General features: G+C 41.0%; 1 protein-coding gene across 5 annotated transcripts in view; it reads right to left on the reverse strand.

The window, feature by feature from the left end:
- LOC115380403 (calcium-binding mitochondrial carrier protein Aralar1) overlaps positions 1-10737 on the reverse strand; it is a 19589-nt gene extending 8852 nt beyond the window's left edge. The window contains exons 1-9 of one of the 5 annotated variants that reach the window (XM_030081567.1): positions 10592-10737; positions 9981-10034; positions 7828-7970; positions 6268-6383; positions 5288-5427; positions 3035-3181; positions 2101-2239; positions 924-1017; positions 295-379 (exon numbers count right to left, since the gene is read on the reverse strand). In XM_030081567.1, coding sequence (XP_029937427.1) covers positions 295-379; positions 924-1017; positions 2101-2239; positions 3035-3181; positions 5288-5427; positions 6268-6383; positions 7828-7970; positions 9981-10034; positions 10592-10603 — 930 coding nt within the window. In that variant the 5' untranslated portion in view covers positions 10604-10737. Of the gene's footprint in view, positions 1-294; positions 380-923; positions 1018-2100; positions 2240-3034; positions 3182-5287; positions 5428-6267; positions 6384-7827; positions 7971-9980; positions 10035-10399 lie in introns of those variants that run through there. The other 4 variants (XM_030081571.1, XM_030081572.1, XM_030081569.1 and 1 more) reach the window with 4 other exon arrangements.
- Between the last annotated feature and the right edge of the window lie 1920 nt (positions 10738-12657).

The following is a 12657-nucleotide window of genomic DNA, read 5'->3' on the forward strand; positions in this document are numbered from 1 at the left end:
TGATTGCATCTGATGTGTATGTCCGGCTACACTGAATAAAATAGGGAGAGCCTTTCATGGAGAGGCGCATCGCAACAATCCATTCCTCTTTTATACCTATAATTGGTGTACTTTTATCTGGGAGTTTTAGTAATGCACTTCACAAGAGAAGAGAAACATGGGCACTCTGCTAATTCAGTCATTGAACATTCTCCCTTTCACTTCTTTCTGAGAAGGAAGCAGAGGGAAAAGAGGAAAAGGCTTAGATAAAAGGCAAGAGGAGGTGAGGTATATTAGAGGTGTCAATCAGGCTACCTGTCTCTGGGCCTCGGCTAGGTGGTATGGCATGGCACCTTCCTCCAGCGGGGCTATCCTCTCGATGTCTGCATGGTTCAGCCGTCTTAACACACAACAGCAGGGCAGAGTTGCTATGTTACGCCAGGAAAAAGTCGAGCCCTGCATCTATCGCAGGCAGCAGCAGGTGATGTAAGATTTTCCACAGACCTTTTACTGCCTTATAACTTTAAGTTATTGCAACTTTAATTTAAGCTTACATAAACAACAGACAAACAAAGCTGGATAGATGCCTGTGGCCCAACAAGTAAATGAAAGCGTTTTGTTACTAAATGGGCGAGACACAAATATTCCCCACTGGCCTAACGCATCATAAAGTCTGTATCCATGTTTTATGTTTCTCTTGTAAATCTACCAGTGGAGCCACTGCTGTTAAACTGAATGAGCAATAACTTTGAATTTACATGCAATAAACAGAGCTGTAACATTTTTATTCCACTCGCGGACTAATCAAAAATAACAGTGTTTTGTATAAATGTTTTAAATACACTGAATGGACTTAGAGGGCAGCAACAAAAACCTCCCGGGTTGAGAGCATGGACAAATGTAAAAAAAAACAAACAAAAAAAAAAACAAAAACAAAGTGTTACCCAGAGTGAGAGTGGAGACCAGAGAGCTGGTATAAGATGTCAACTTCCATTGGAGTGATTTGGCCAAACTTATTGGCAGCATGAATGAACTCCTCTGCAAGGAAATACAGAGAAGAGGAAATGAATCATGCTAGCAGGACCTCATTCATGTCGAGCCACGGCAAATTCAGTTATCCATCATAGAGGAGGCACTGTATAGCTGAGGGGGGCAGTCATATCAGTTATAGTCTACGGCAGACCAGGGTTCAGTAGTATTTGCAAATAATTTTTATATTTGCTTCTTTTCTTTTTTAACTATTTGCTGTAGCTGCTAGATGGGTAGAGGTTTCCCACATGGGGCAATTCAGTGCAGAAAGTCTGGATAATTACAGGACAATATCTGAAAATCTTTTGGACAGTTTTTAATTGTTATTGCTCAAGGGGGGAAACTGAGCGTGGATGCTGTTGCTCAGCAGCACACACTCCTAATGCAACCACAGCTTCCTACTGCTGACCACTGAGAAGCTCCACGGCAGCAGCTGGAGACTAAGCACTTTGCTCAAAAGCAACTTGATGGCAGCTGCTAAAGGAAGGAAGAGACTTGTTTTTTTTGTTGTTGTTTTTTTTTTTGTCATTTCCTAGCACAGATATTCCTACTAAACGCCTGCTTCTTGAATCACTCAGGTACTGTGGTCGTGTGACAACTGACCTGACAGTGCTTGAAGTGTCTTCATGCTGTAAACTCCACCCATCTCATACTCTACATGTGAAGTAATACAAAAGCCTAACAATGATTTGCAAATACCACTTGACCAAAGTCTTTTCTACAGGAGGAAAACCATGGAGAGATAGTACAGGAACAGTCTACAGTAAGCATCTCAATGGGGAACACAGTTAGGAGTTGATGTGATTGACAGCACGACTATCAATTACACAGATCTACATGTAGGGGGTGAACTGATTACCATGTGAAGATTTTTATTTACCTTAGTAATTTAGTGCTACGGTATAATGTTCCCTGTGTGTTCCCTGACACCATTCTGTCAAGAAAGTTGAAACATGATCGAACAGCCACATTTCATATAGCATATGACTTTCCATAAAATTCCCCTGCTTTAATTTCATATAACATAAATGAAAGTGACAGTGTAATATCAGTAGTATCAGGAGTTGTTCAGGTTGACTTGCGCAGGAATACCTCTGGTGACAAGTATGTCTCTGTATGTGCCGGCGAGGGTGCTGTAAACCTTACGGACCAGCTCCATATTGTTGAGCAGGGCGTTGAAGGCATTGAAGTAGGAGAAGCTCACCATGTGGGAGGTGCTGCCTCCAGCGGCCTGAGGAAAGATCCAAAGTCTGTCATCTCTTTAGCATAGAAGACTCTTATCTTTTTTCCCCTCTCAAATCTGCTATGATCTCCTGATTGAAAAACCCCAATCCACACACTTGCTTGAATGCTTCCAAAATCAATGTAATTCTTCAACATTTTGGGCTCAGGGGGCTTTCGTGAACATCTAAAAGTTGAGGTTAATGCCTTAAATTGAGACTACTCAATAAAATTCCCCTCAAGTAGCTTCAAAGTTAAAAACGAAAACATTTTTTCTATAAGGTATGACTGTGTCTGCAGGTTGCAAGCTGCATCACTTTTATATTAAGTGTAACATTCAAACCAAAGATGCCATTGTTCCATGGCTACATCAAATAGATCCCATCTTGATGTCTTGTGTATCATGTTAAACACATTTCCTTGTAACCCAGCAAGACATATTTGTTAACTTTGGGATGTCCACCAGAATTTAAAATAAAGGGTTTGAAGAAAGCTTGACAGGGCACCAAAAATGAACCAGCAGGGTTAAGGAGGTTTAAGCAAACATTGACAAATTAAATTGATTTTGTGAGTATTCATGTTAGTGTGGGGTCTTTTTTTTTATTGGCTCTGGTCACTCCATCACCCTGCAACTGAGTTCTTTGGGATATGTGCGATCTAGTCCTGTTTTTGTACTTAATATATAAATTACCAACAGGGGTGTCAAAGGTAAACAGTTCTACAGTGGATCCTAATCTCTTGTGAGGACTTTCCCATCCTGAGTGCTGCACCTGAAAGCAGGTGTTGAACTCTCTCTAAAACTCACTGAGACTAAGTTCTCCTCCACAAACGGGGTCAGCATGTGGTGTCTGATGGTGGCCATGATGTCACTGAAGTCCAAGGCAGTGATGGTGCCACTCTTGTTCTTATCTTTTTGTGCAAAAGCCTGGCGGGCATGCTCCAGCTGCAGCTCCTACAGCAGGAGAGAAAAGGTCAAACTGTTAGTGGACAAGAGAAGAAAAGAGTGCATTCCCTGCACGTTGAGCAGCATTGCATTACAAGTCGGTGGTGAAATGGAAATTTGGAGGTAGAGAGTATAATAATATCAGTGTTGGACGTTGCTTTGCAGATGTGGAAGTCACCAGATGCGACAGTGTTAGACACTGGCTTTTGTAATCACCACCGTCTCTCTGGAGACTAATGGAAACCATGTCCAGTGAAGTTTGATCCTGGAGCAGAGCAGAATGTTCTGGTGGGACGGGCGGCAGGTGTGTCCGGAGGAAGATGATTCAATATGACAAGCATGCAATCAGAAGGGGATGCAGGGGGGAGACTGACCGGGGGTCGGGTCTGCTGTCAAAGCTCATTGCATACAACCAGAGGACTGCAGAACAGGTTCACTGCAGTACCATTTCTTGATCTGAATGCTCACATACTGATCATTTCATTCATGTGTTGCTACACATGAATCCTCAAACTGTTTGCTGATTATACTGTACGTAATAATACTTACCTAACAAACTAACAAAACAACACTATAAACTGTGCTTACTGATTTTTTCCTTGACTGTACTCGCTCAGGTTGTCAACGCAGCCTGGCCAAACAATTCAACAACCACAAGGTGGCAGACTGTTTGAATAACAAACACGAAATCAAATATACCACCTCTGGGCTTCTACGTCTTTCTAAAGGCATTTCACTCAAAACAACTGCATTAAAAGGAAACTAAAATCAGCTGGGACATGACAGAGCAACAACAAAATAATATTGATAGATCTAAATGAAAACCTGCACGCTCAAGGGTCTTTTGGTGTAGCGGTGGGAAGCCCTAGTCAAGTATGATAAACCACAAAGTGCTCTGAGGGATCCCACACTGTAGTGGAGCTCCAGCACAGCCTGTCTAACTCTCAGACCACCCAGCTTCTCTCTGCTCTCACAGCCCTCGACTTCAAACTAGAGGCCTCCATGACCGTAGTGCTGCTTTTACAACACAGGTTCATTTCAGTAACACACAGGCAACGGGGAACACAGGACACACCAACATCAAGTGTCATAATAAGTTTGCTGGGCAACCACAAACCACCAGAACAGTTTGAAACTTCACTCAAACTTCACTGAGACATGTGACACTGAGGATGCAATTCCACACCACAATTTAATTACTTGATGACTGAGACAATCATAGCATCTAAATTATATAATTTCCATGCTTATCAAAACATACACTGATCATTTGTCCCTTATGGATGTGGCACTGTCATCTTGGGTGATGTCCCACAGGATAGGAAAACGATGATCACTAAAAATGGCTTTGTATAATGATGTTTTACCTCACTCTCTTAACAATATGGTGAAAAAAAAATCATATTGTGATCATTCTGACAGGTACAACAATTGCGATATGATTCACGAGTTTAGAGGGAGTGATCATTTTTCTGTACCAAACAAATATGTTTCCTCACAACTGGACAATATGATTTGTGGGCCAGTGGCTTTGCTGCCACATCTGCTCTTGTTTCAGTCCCAGTTTCGCTTTGAATGCAAATTGTGTAACTCAAACTTTAGCGTTAATTCCAAACATGAGACTCTTGCTAGTTTGTAAGTTTATGAAATGGAAGAAAGTTTCTCTAGCAGCAGTGACCCATCATTTCTGAATTAATTCAAAAAACTGCTTAAAGAATACCGCAGTAAAAGGTAAGGGATAGCCAGTAGAGCTGCAGCTATAATGATTATGTACAGAGTCGATTGGGCTATTGATTATTTTTTGGATTATTCAATTAATAATTTAGTCTATAAAGTGTAAAAAAAATAATGACAAATGCTCATGGAAAGTTAGCAGAGCCTAAAATAACGTCGTCAAATTGCTTCCTTAGTCTGACCGCTAGCCAAAACAAAACAAAATATTAATTTTATAACACATATAAAACAGCGAAAACCAACCAAACTCTATCATTTGTGAAGCTGCTACCAGTTTCAGATTATCAGTTAATTTTGGCAATCAATTAATCGTTTAATTGACTAATGATCACAGCACTAAAAGCTAAGTGGTTTGCATGTGCACTGTCTGGGTGCATATACCTGCAGAAACTGGGTGAACTCTGCATAGCTGAGGTGCTTCTTCCTGTCATGGCCGAAGTGTAGCCTGATAAACTCACAGTCCCAGTTGAAGGGGATGTGGTGATGGACTGTGGTCTGGCTGAAGATGTCACGTACGTTCTCTGGAAAAGTGAGAGGCTGGTGAGTAACGACAAAAGACACAGAAGGGAAAAACATGCAAGATGCAATGATTTCTGAAGTCTGTCTCACGTCCTTATTCCATTTGTAGGAAACCCCGTTAAAGTGGAGGACAGAGTCAATATGGACTGAGGGGCTGAATAGGCTGTTTGACAGTCCCACTCCCTTTACATTGTGAGGCTTGTGAGTCGATCCAGGAAATTCTCTGTATAAGCACTGCTCTCAATCTCAATTTCAGTTGCCTTTATGGAGGCCCATTCCACACAAAGAGCTTTGCCACATCTCCTTTGTAAGACTCTGCATCTCTTGGTTTGTGACATGCTGGATTCATTTCTCGTCTTGTCACATGGAACTGGTTATAATATGATGTTGCCCACAGCTCGTCCACTATTCTGCCCTGAGATGAGACCTTAAGAATACAAGCAGCTGGCAACTGTAATACTCTATAGGCTCCAGAAGCCCAGCAAAGAGAAACATGGCTACTGCAACATTCATTGACTACACATGCTATAGTAAGAAGAGCAGCCAAGACCCACGGTTTTCTATTTTGTGCTCACTCAAACACACACATGCCTTCTCATACAGTAGTTTTTTTTTGGCCCCCACCACCAACAAAGTGGTCCATTACTCATCAATCACAACTGCAAAAAGCCCATTAATACCATTCATTATCTACATGAATCAAATAACACCCCTTGCAATGATGTAATTATTCTAATGTTGTAATGCACTTAAATAACATGATGATAGTCTCCTGTAGATAAGATGTAGCAGGAAGTACAGTCCCACACCAGCGTGCTGACATCCATTTTCCATGTACATACCAAATGAGATGTCCCCTGTGCCAGTCTTGTCAAACAACTGAAAGGCAACTATGAACAGGGCATCCGGGGCACATAGAACTGATTCAAAGGCCAGAAACTCCTGGAAAGAGATCAGTCTGTTTGGACAAGAAAGAAAGAGTGCTATCTGAAAAAAGGACATAACTTAGCCAAAATCACAAAAGCCACAACTACATCATCACTCTGAATTGATTTATCACTTGTTGACAGCTGAGCTGGCCGGTAAAACCCCATCAAATACTGAATGTTCAGGACAGCAAACAAATGCAACGATGTAACACGGCATCTCCCTTTTTTTTTCCTTTGGCTGTTTGTAAACTTTAAATGTTCTGACAGATTTTTGAGTGGCAGCCGCACTGACAATCTAACCAATAATTTACTTCATGCAATGCTGCGCTACAGTCTAATTAAAAGTGAAAATATGTGCAGCTATGGTTGTGTATTTCAGCTATTGTCAATGCACTCTCCAGTGTTAGGAGGGACCATACTGTGTCTTATCTTATCTGAGGATTTTCAATCAATAAACCATAGGTGTGACACTGTCTGATAAAAATGGCAACTGAGTCTGTGTAAACATCATTGGGATGAATCATTAACAGTCTCCCTTGAACTTACTAGACTTCTTTTTTCTTCTTTTTGGTAGGGTACCGCACCCAGGGTATTTTAATGGACAATTCATTCATAAATGAAGTAAAACAGTAAGGATACCACAAACAAAAATTATTATAGACAGATTAAGAGACTTGGGTGTCATAATGGCCTTAAAGGATAATTACTGCTTTGTTCATGTGATATCCAGATGGTTTATTGGCCTGAGATTATCCTAAGAACCAGGTGAAACTGGACTGTATGATTTAGACCATTGATAACACCCACAAAAGCTGAATCCAGCTAGTAGTAAAAAGGTGGGGGTCATAAGAGGCAGCTGTGCATGTGTGAGTTCAAATTTTGAGCAAAAGTAGAAGATCTTTATGTACAGTAAATTTTCAGAATGGTGATATTAGTTCATGAATATTGTGACAGTTCATATGCACTAAGTCAATACACTAAAGCTGGCATTGAACACAAAATAGTCCTCAGTAACAGCAAACAACGTCCGGATGTACTCCTAAACTTAGTCGCATTCAGTTTAGCATTCAGTTTCACCTGGTTCTTAAACTGCTGTCAGTACAACAGAACATGAAAAACATGGATTCCCCTCCAATCATACAGCAGTAGAGGCCCAACCACAGAAGAATTTCCCTCACTGCTAGAAAAATACCATCCAAAAAAATAATGTTGTTTACCAGAAAACAAACAAAAATAGGGCAATCACAGTACAAAGAGATAATAAGAGGCACTTCTAAACAAATGCGGGTGCTGCAGCTGACTCTGGGAATGGAACTGACAGAGAAGCCGGGTCCTCGGAGCAAAAATATTTCTAGAAAACATTTCTGGGGCAAACATGGACAAAAACAGGAATTATCCTTTAATCTGTTAACATGTTTCAGAGCAAAAAAGGATTTCCTCAGCAACTGTCCCCATGTCTCTCTAGACACTCACCCATCTTTAGTGGTGTCAGCCACTCCAGCAATGAGCTCCACAGTTTTGGGATTATGTTGAGGCTGTGTGTGCAGACCCAGGTAATTCTGCACAAAGTCCCTGGGGGTCATGTAATGTTCCCCATCCTCCACCACACTGGCATACTGCACAGGAGACAGAGACACAGTTGTGATCAGTGTATACGTTAAGCGTCGAACACCACATTATGTGTATTTAAATCAAGGATCAGTGAGATAGAATTACAATCATAGGAAAGAAAACGATCCAGAGAATATTGAATACTGAATACAATGAGAGTCTGAGGCATAAAAAAACAATAGGTGATGCAGAGAGCAATCAACAAGTCCCTCTCTCTGCAGCGAGTCCCTCGATTTGTATCCCCTTTCTTTGTGACAATAAGGTATTTGTTCTGACAGCCTGCTGCACCGTTTTGTATGCCAGTCAGCGCAATTGATTTCTGCTTTCCTGGCTCTACCTAGGATTCTCTATTAATTCAGTGCTTTGAGGCTTCCCATCAATGGCGAAAAGGATTCAAAAGCATCAGACTCTTTCAAGTCACCAGGCTTCTTTCACTTCTTCTAAGGCATAGAGACATAGAGACATGTCAACTACATGCACCGAGTGCACTTGTGAGCATATCCTCAACAGACGAAATGGATATACATTTACATTTAAAAAACAAAGACTATATCATGTGTACAGCATAACATACAAGAAAAATAGTGTGTGCTGTGTGCAACACATTGTAACAAACACCTCCTGCATGTAAGAACACTGTGTTTAGGTGTTAGAACAGTGGATTTCCATGTTAGGTCTTGGGACCACCAGGGGACCATGAGGGGCTTCCAGGGAATCTCCAGCAATAGGAAGAATAGTTACATTTCACTTCAGTTTAATTAATCAGCAATGGTTATACAAAAAATGTATGAATGATTATGTTCCCATTTTATTTTAATCTCACCACTTTCAGTGTATTTGTCAGTGTTCACATATGACATCTAAACGATTTAATATTTAACACAAAGACAAATTTCTTTTTTTTTTTTTTTTTTTTTTTTATCAGGGTCTCTGGGGAAAAGTCACTTCAAATATTGGTCTAAAATTCAACCAAAGTCAACTTGGTGGTCCAGAACATGATGTTTGAAAACCGCTGGTGTAGGGGAATAGTAAAGCCATTTGAAATGTAATCAAGTGTGCATCACAGACAGTGATAACAGCATCCAAACCATCAACCTGAAGGTGCAACAACTGTATGTGTTGTACTCTATCTGAATGAAGCACAACATGCTCAGCCAATGCACTGTGATGATAGAACTCAGCTCTCACCCACACTTAAAGACGAAAGGTCATTTTTAGAGCCTGGGTTGGGTTTCAAAGTTGGAACAGAGATAGCTCTGGAAATGCAAGCGCCACATGAACTGGCGAGAGAAAGGCCAGGCTCGTGGAATCCGGCCAGGATCAGACAGGGAGAGCAAGAGGTAGACGCAGAAAGAGAAAGGGATTCACGCCCTGTTTTTAAGACTGCAGGTCAACGCACTCTCCTGAATTAATGTTTTAAGTTAAAGTATTAATTCCAGCCAATTTATTAACACATTTCTCCAGCACATAATTGTGTATCCATTCAGCCTCGCAGTAGGACTCAAGTAGTTCTTGATCAAATTATACAGGCGGTCAGAATGAGCATCCATTAATTAACTCCTCCACCTGAACATGCATTACAAATTCTGCGGCCCTCTTACAGCAGTGATGAGATGTGGAGGGACTATAAAACAACTTCTACCTCAAAGAAAGACTCTCCATTTTCAACAACATGATAAAACTTGAAACAAGACCTATGTGGGCTAAACAAATCCCCACAGTGGACAATGCATGTTAAGAAATGAAATTATACACTGAGGAAGATCTGAGGACACATACGTGAAGTCAAGGCGAGCAGAGAGTCTTTGTTGAAGCAGGTCCAAATTTAGTCTAAGCATTTGTGTGACCTTTACTGAACCATGTATCCCACTAGACACCAGGCACAAGTTACACACTGACTTGAAACACTAATAAGCCAGTAGTACAGTGTTTATGCATGCATTTGTGTGTTTCCTGACAAAAGCACATTCTCCAATAGAAAAGCATGTTATGGCTTATGTGCATATCAGTCTTACCTTCAGAAAAATAGTCTTCAAGTCATGGGGGTCGGCTCTTTTGGTTGCTTGCACCTATAACATACAAGTTGGAAAATTCTGTTTAAAAGAAAAAAACAAAAAACAAAAACAAAACAACAACTTCATGATCAGACAGTGTGAATGTCATGACGCTGCACATAAGTTTAGGCTTCGGTAGGCTACGCTGCCATATAAAATAGGCTAATCAGTGCCAGTCAATAAACCTAAAGTTGAGGCGATCTCTACTCCAGCTTTGATTTTTACGCAGTCCAGACCAATCCGCCGGATCGATCACAGACGACTGTAACAACGACTACAACACCCTGACATCAAAGCGGAACGCTAAAATAATCGTGCTATTATCTCTCAGACGGCCATAAATCGCCACTGGTACAAATGCAACAGAGTAAACAAATTACAGTTATCTCTCCAAGGCCGGGAGAGATGCGCCAATGCACAGATGCTCAAAAAAGGGGGACTCCGCTGCATTTTGGAGAGATGTTAAAAACGTACACGTACGCACGGATAAGCTGTCTCCCATATCCAGACAGCGGTAACCCACGCAACTACCTTTAAAATTAATTTCTGATAAGAAATATTGACGGAGTCACCTTGACCGCCATGCTGGGTGTGACGTCAGCTACAGTGGACTAGCGCAGGCGCTTGACATAAAGTAGTAGTGCGAAGATGACAGCGGGCAGTGACATGCCAGCCGATCAGGACCTCAAACAATGACTGTCCATTTCGCCCGCAGCCCGTTACTATTTGCTCAGGCGTCGCTTGAGAGGATGCACGGGTGAAACGTGAAGACAGTCAGCAAATATCACAGTTCCTGTTGGCTTGGGTCATGTGAGGACGTGTTAACCCATGGAGGCTGTCCACGGCGCATCAAGAATGCACTAACAAGGGCGCACAGCCGCATTTTCTTTATTATCCAAGGCCAGTCGCACCGTGGCAAATAAAAAGGTGGCACATCGCTTGGCAAACAACCACTGTGCGAAAACCATATCCTCCAGACGAACATCAGTGTCTACTATTTTATCCCCTAAATGCCCATACTGGTTCTTATTATTATGTGAAGTTTCTATTTATGTTGCATTTTTTTTGTCAGCACCCCCACCTCAAAAAAAAAAAAAAAAAAAAAAAGTTATCTCTCATGGGTTCAGTGGCTTTAGGTGCTTATTTTTTACCCTCAATTGCATCCAAACCTATGACTCATGTTGTGCTTTTGACAAATCTGCCCAACACAAGTTTAGTGATGCACATTTTCAAATTTAGTGAGACACTTTTGTTACTAATGAATTGTTAGGCTTTAAACAGGCTGTTCCACTCAGAGATTTGGGGGTTTAAGGTTGGGACTGAGCTCTGGGGTCCTGCACTGTAGGAGGTCTGCTGTAGAATATAGCTCTAAGCATGTGACACATTTTTCAACTGGAAATGGGGCTTCTGACTACTTTCATGGACAATTGATCTAAAGTCAACTCACCAATCAACTCTGAAAATAGAAGAACAGCAAACACAGAGGTAATCCAACCAACTCACTCCTTTACCTTATTTCATCATTTCATGAGTGAGCTTATTGTTCCAGTTGATTGACTCACTCATGAAATCTGGATGTAACAGGTGTCATTCATATATATTCTCTTCCTGGGGTGGGTATCTTCACACTTACAAACCCAAACGTCCTGCTTACCTTCAGCTCTCCAATGACGCTGAGCGATATGAACAAAATCACAAATCACAATGTCTTTGGCTAAATACCTCAATATCAATATGATGGGGGTGACTGCTGGTGTTTTGTATTTGTGTTTACATACATGAGGTTTTCGACAAACAATCATCACAAATATGAATGATTATCATTCAGAAAGAGGCAAGAGATAGAAGTAAAATAAATCCAGAAAAAATGCACACCTTGTGATGCAGCCTTTAAAACCAGGACAAGACAACATTACGATATCACAAAATTATATTATGACATCCAAAATCCCAGATGACAACTTGGTGCCATATCATGATATCAATAAAACATTGATTTATCACCCAGCCCTGATCTCAAACACCATGTTTTTTCTCTGATGTTGCAGGCTCTATTGCATGCTTTTGCAGGAAAAATAAGAACAAAAACTACAGTAAATTCAAGTTCAGAGATCAAGCAGCATGTATTGCCTTCATGCAGACACAATTTGTTGCCTAAGGATTGTAAAAGGTATGGTATTGTTCGGGAAAGGGATAATCTAGTGCTGACAGTGTAGTAGGGGTAAAATTACAGTGGCTTAAACATGACTGGGTAGGTCATTCATTGGTGCACCTGGAGGACAGAATTGCTGAGGCTGGGATGATAGCACAGCATTACCGCAGCTCAGAGGGTTGTTCAGATATTGCACTTTCCCCTGGAGAGCCAATTCCCATTTATTTTATTGGGATGTGACTGTAACCCACTTTGTGACTGACAATTTTGGAGGTTAAATTTCTTTATTTGCGCTGGTTTGTCGAAATGAGGTTATATTTAACATGCAATATATTTTTTTATTTGTCAACATATTTGCCACACATTTATCATGCCCATAATCAGATGTTAATGTTGAGGGACGAGTACCTTCTCTGGGTTTCATTGCATTATTTTCCCTCTTGAATCTTATTCTGGTTCATTTTACTTTGTCAGAGCCATGGTGAC

The sequence above is a fragment of the Myripristis murdjan genome, chromosome 21 (genome assembly GCF_902150065.1).
Source record: "Myripristis murdjan chromosome 21, fMyrMur1.1, whole genome shotgun sequence".
Taxonomy (NCBI): domain Eukaryota; kingdom Metazoa; phylum Chordata; class Actinopteri; order Holocentriformes; family Holocentridae; genus Myripristis; species Myripristis murdjan.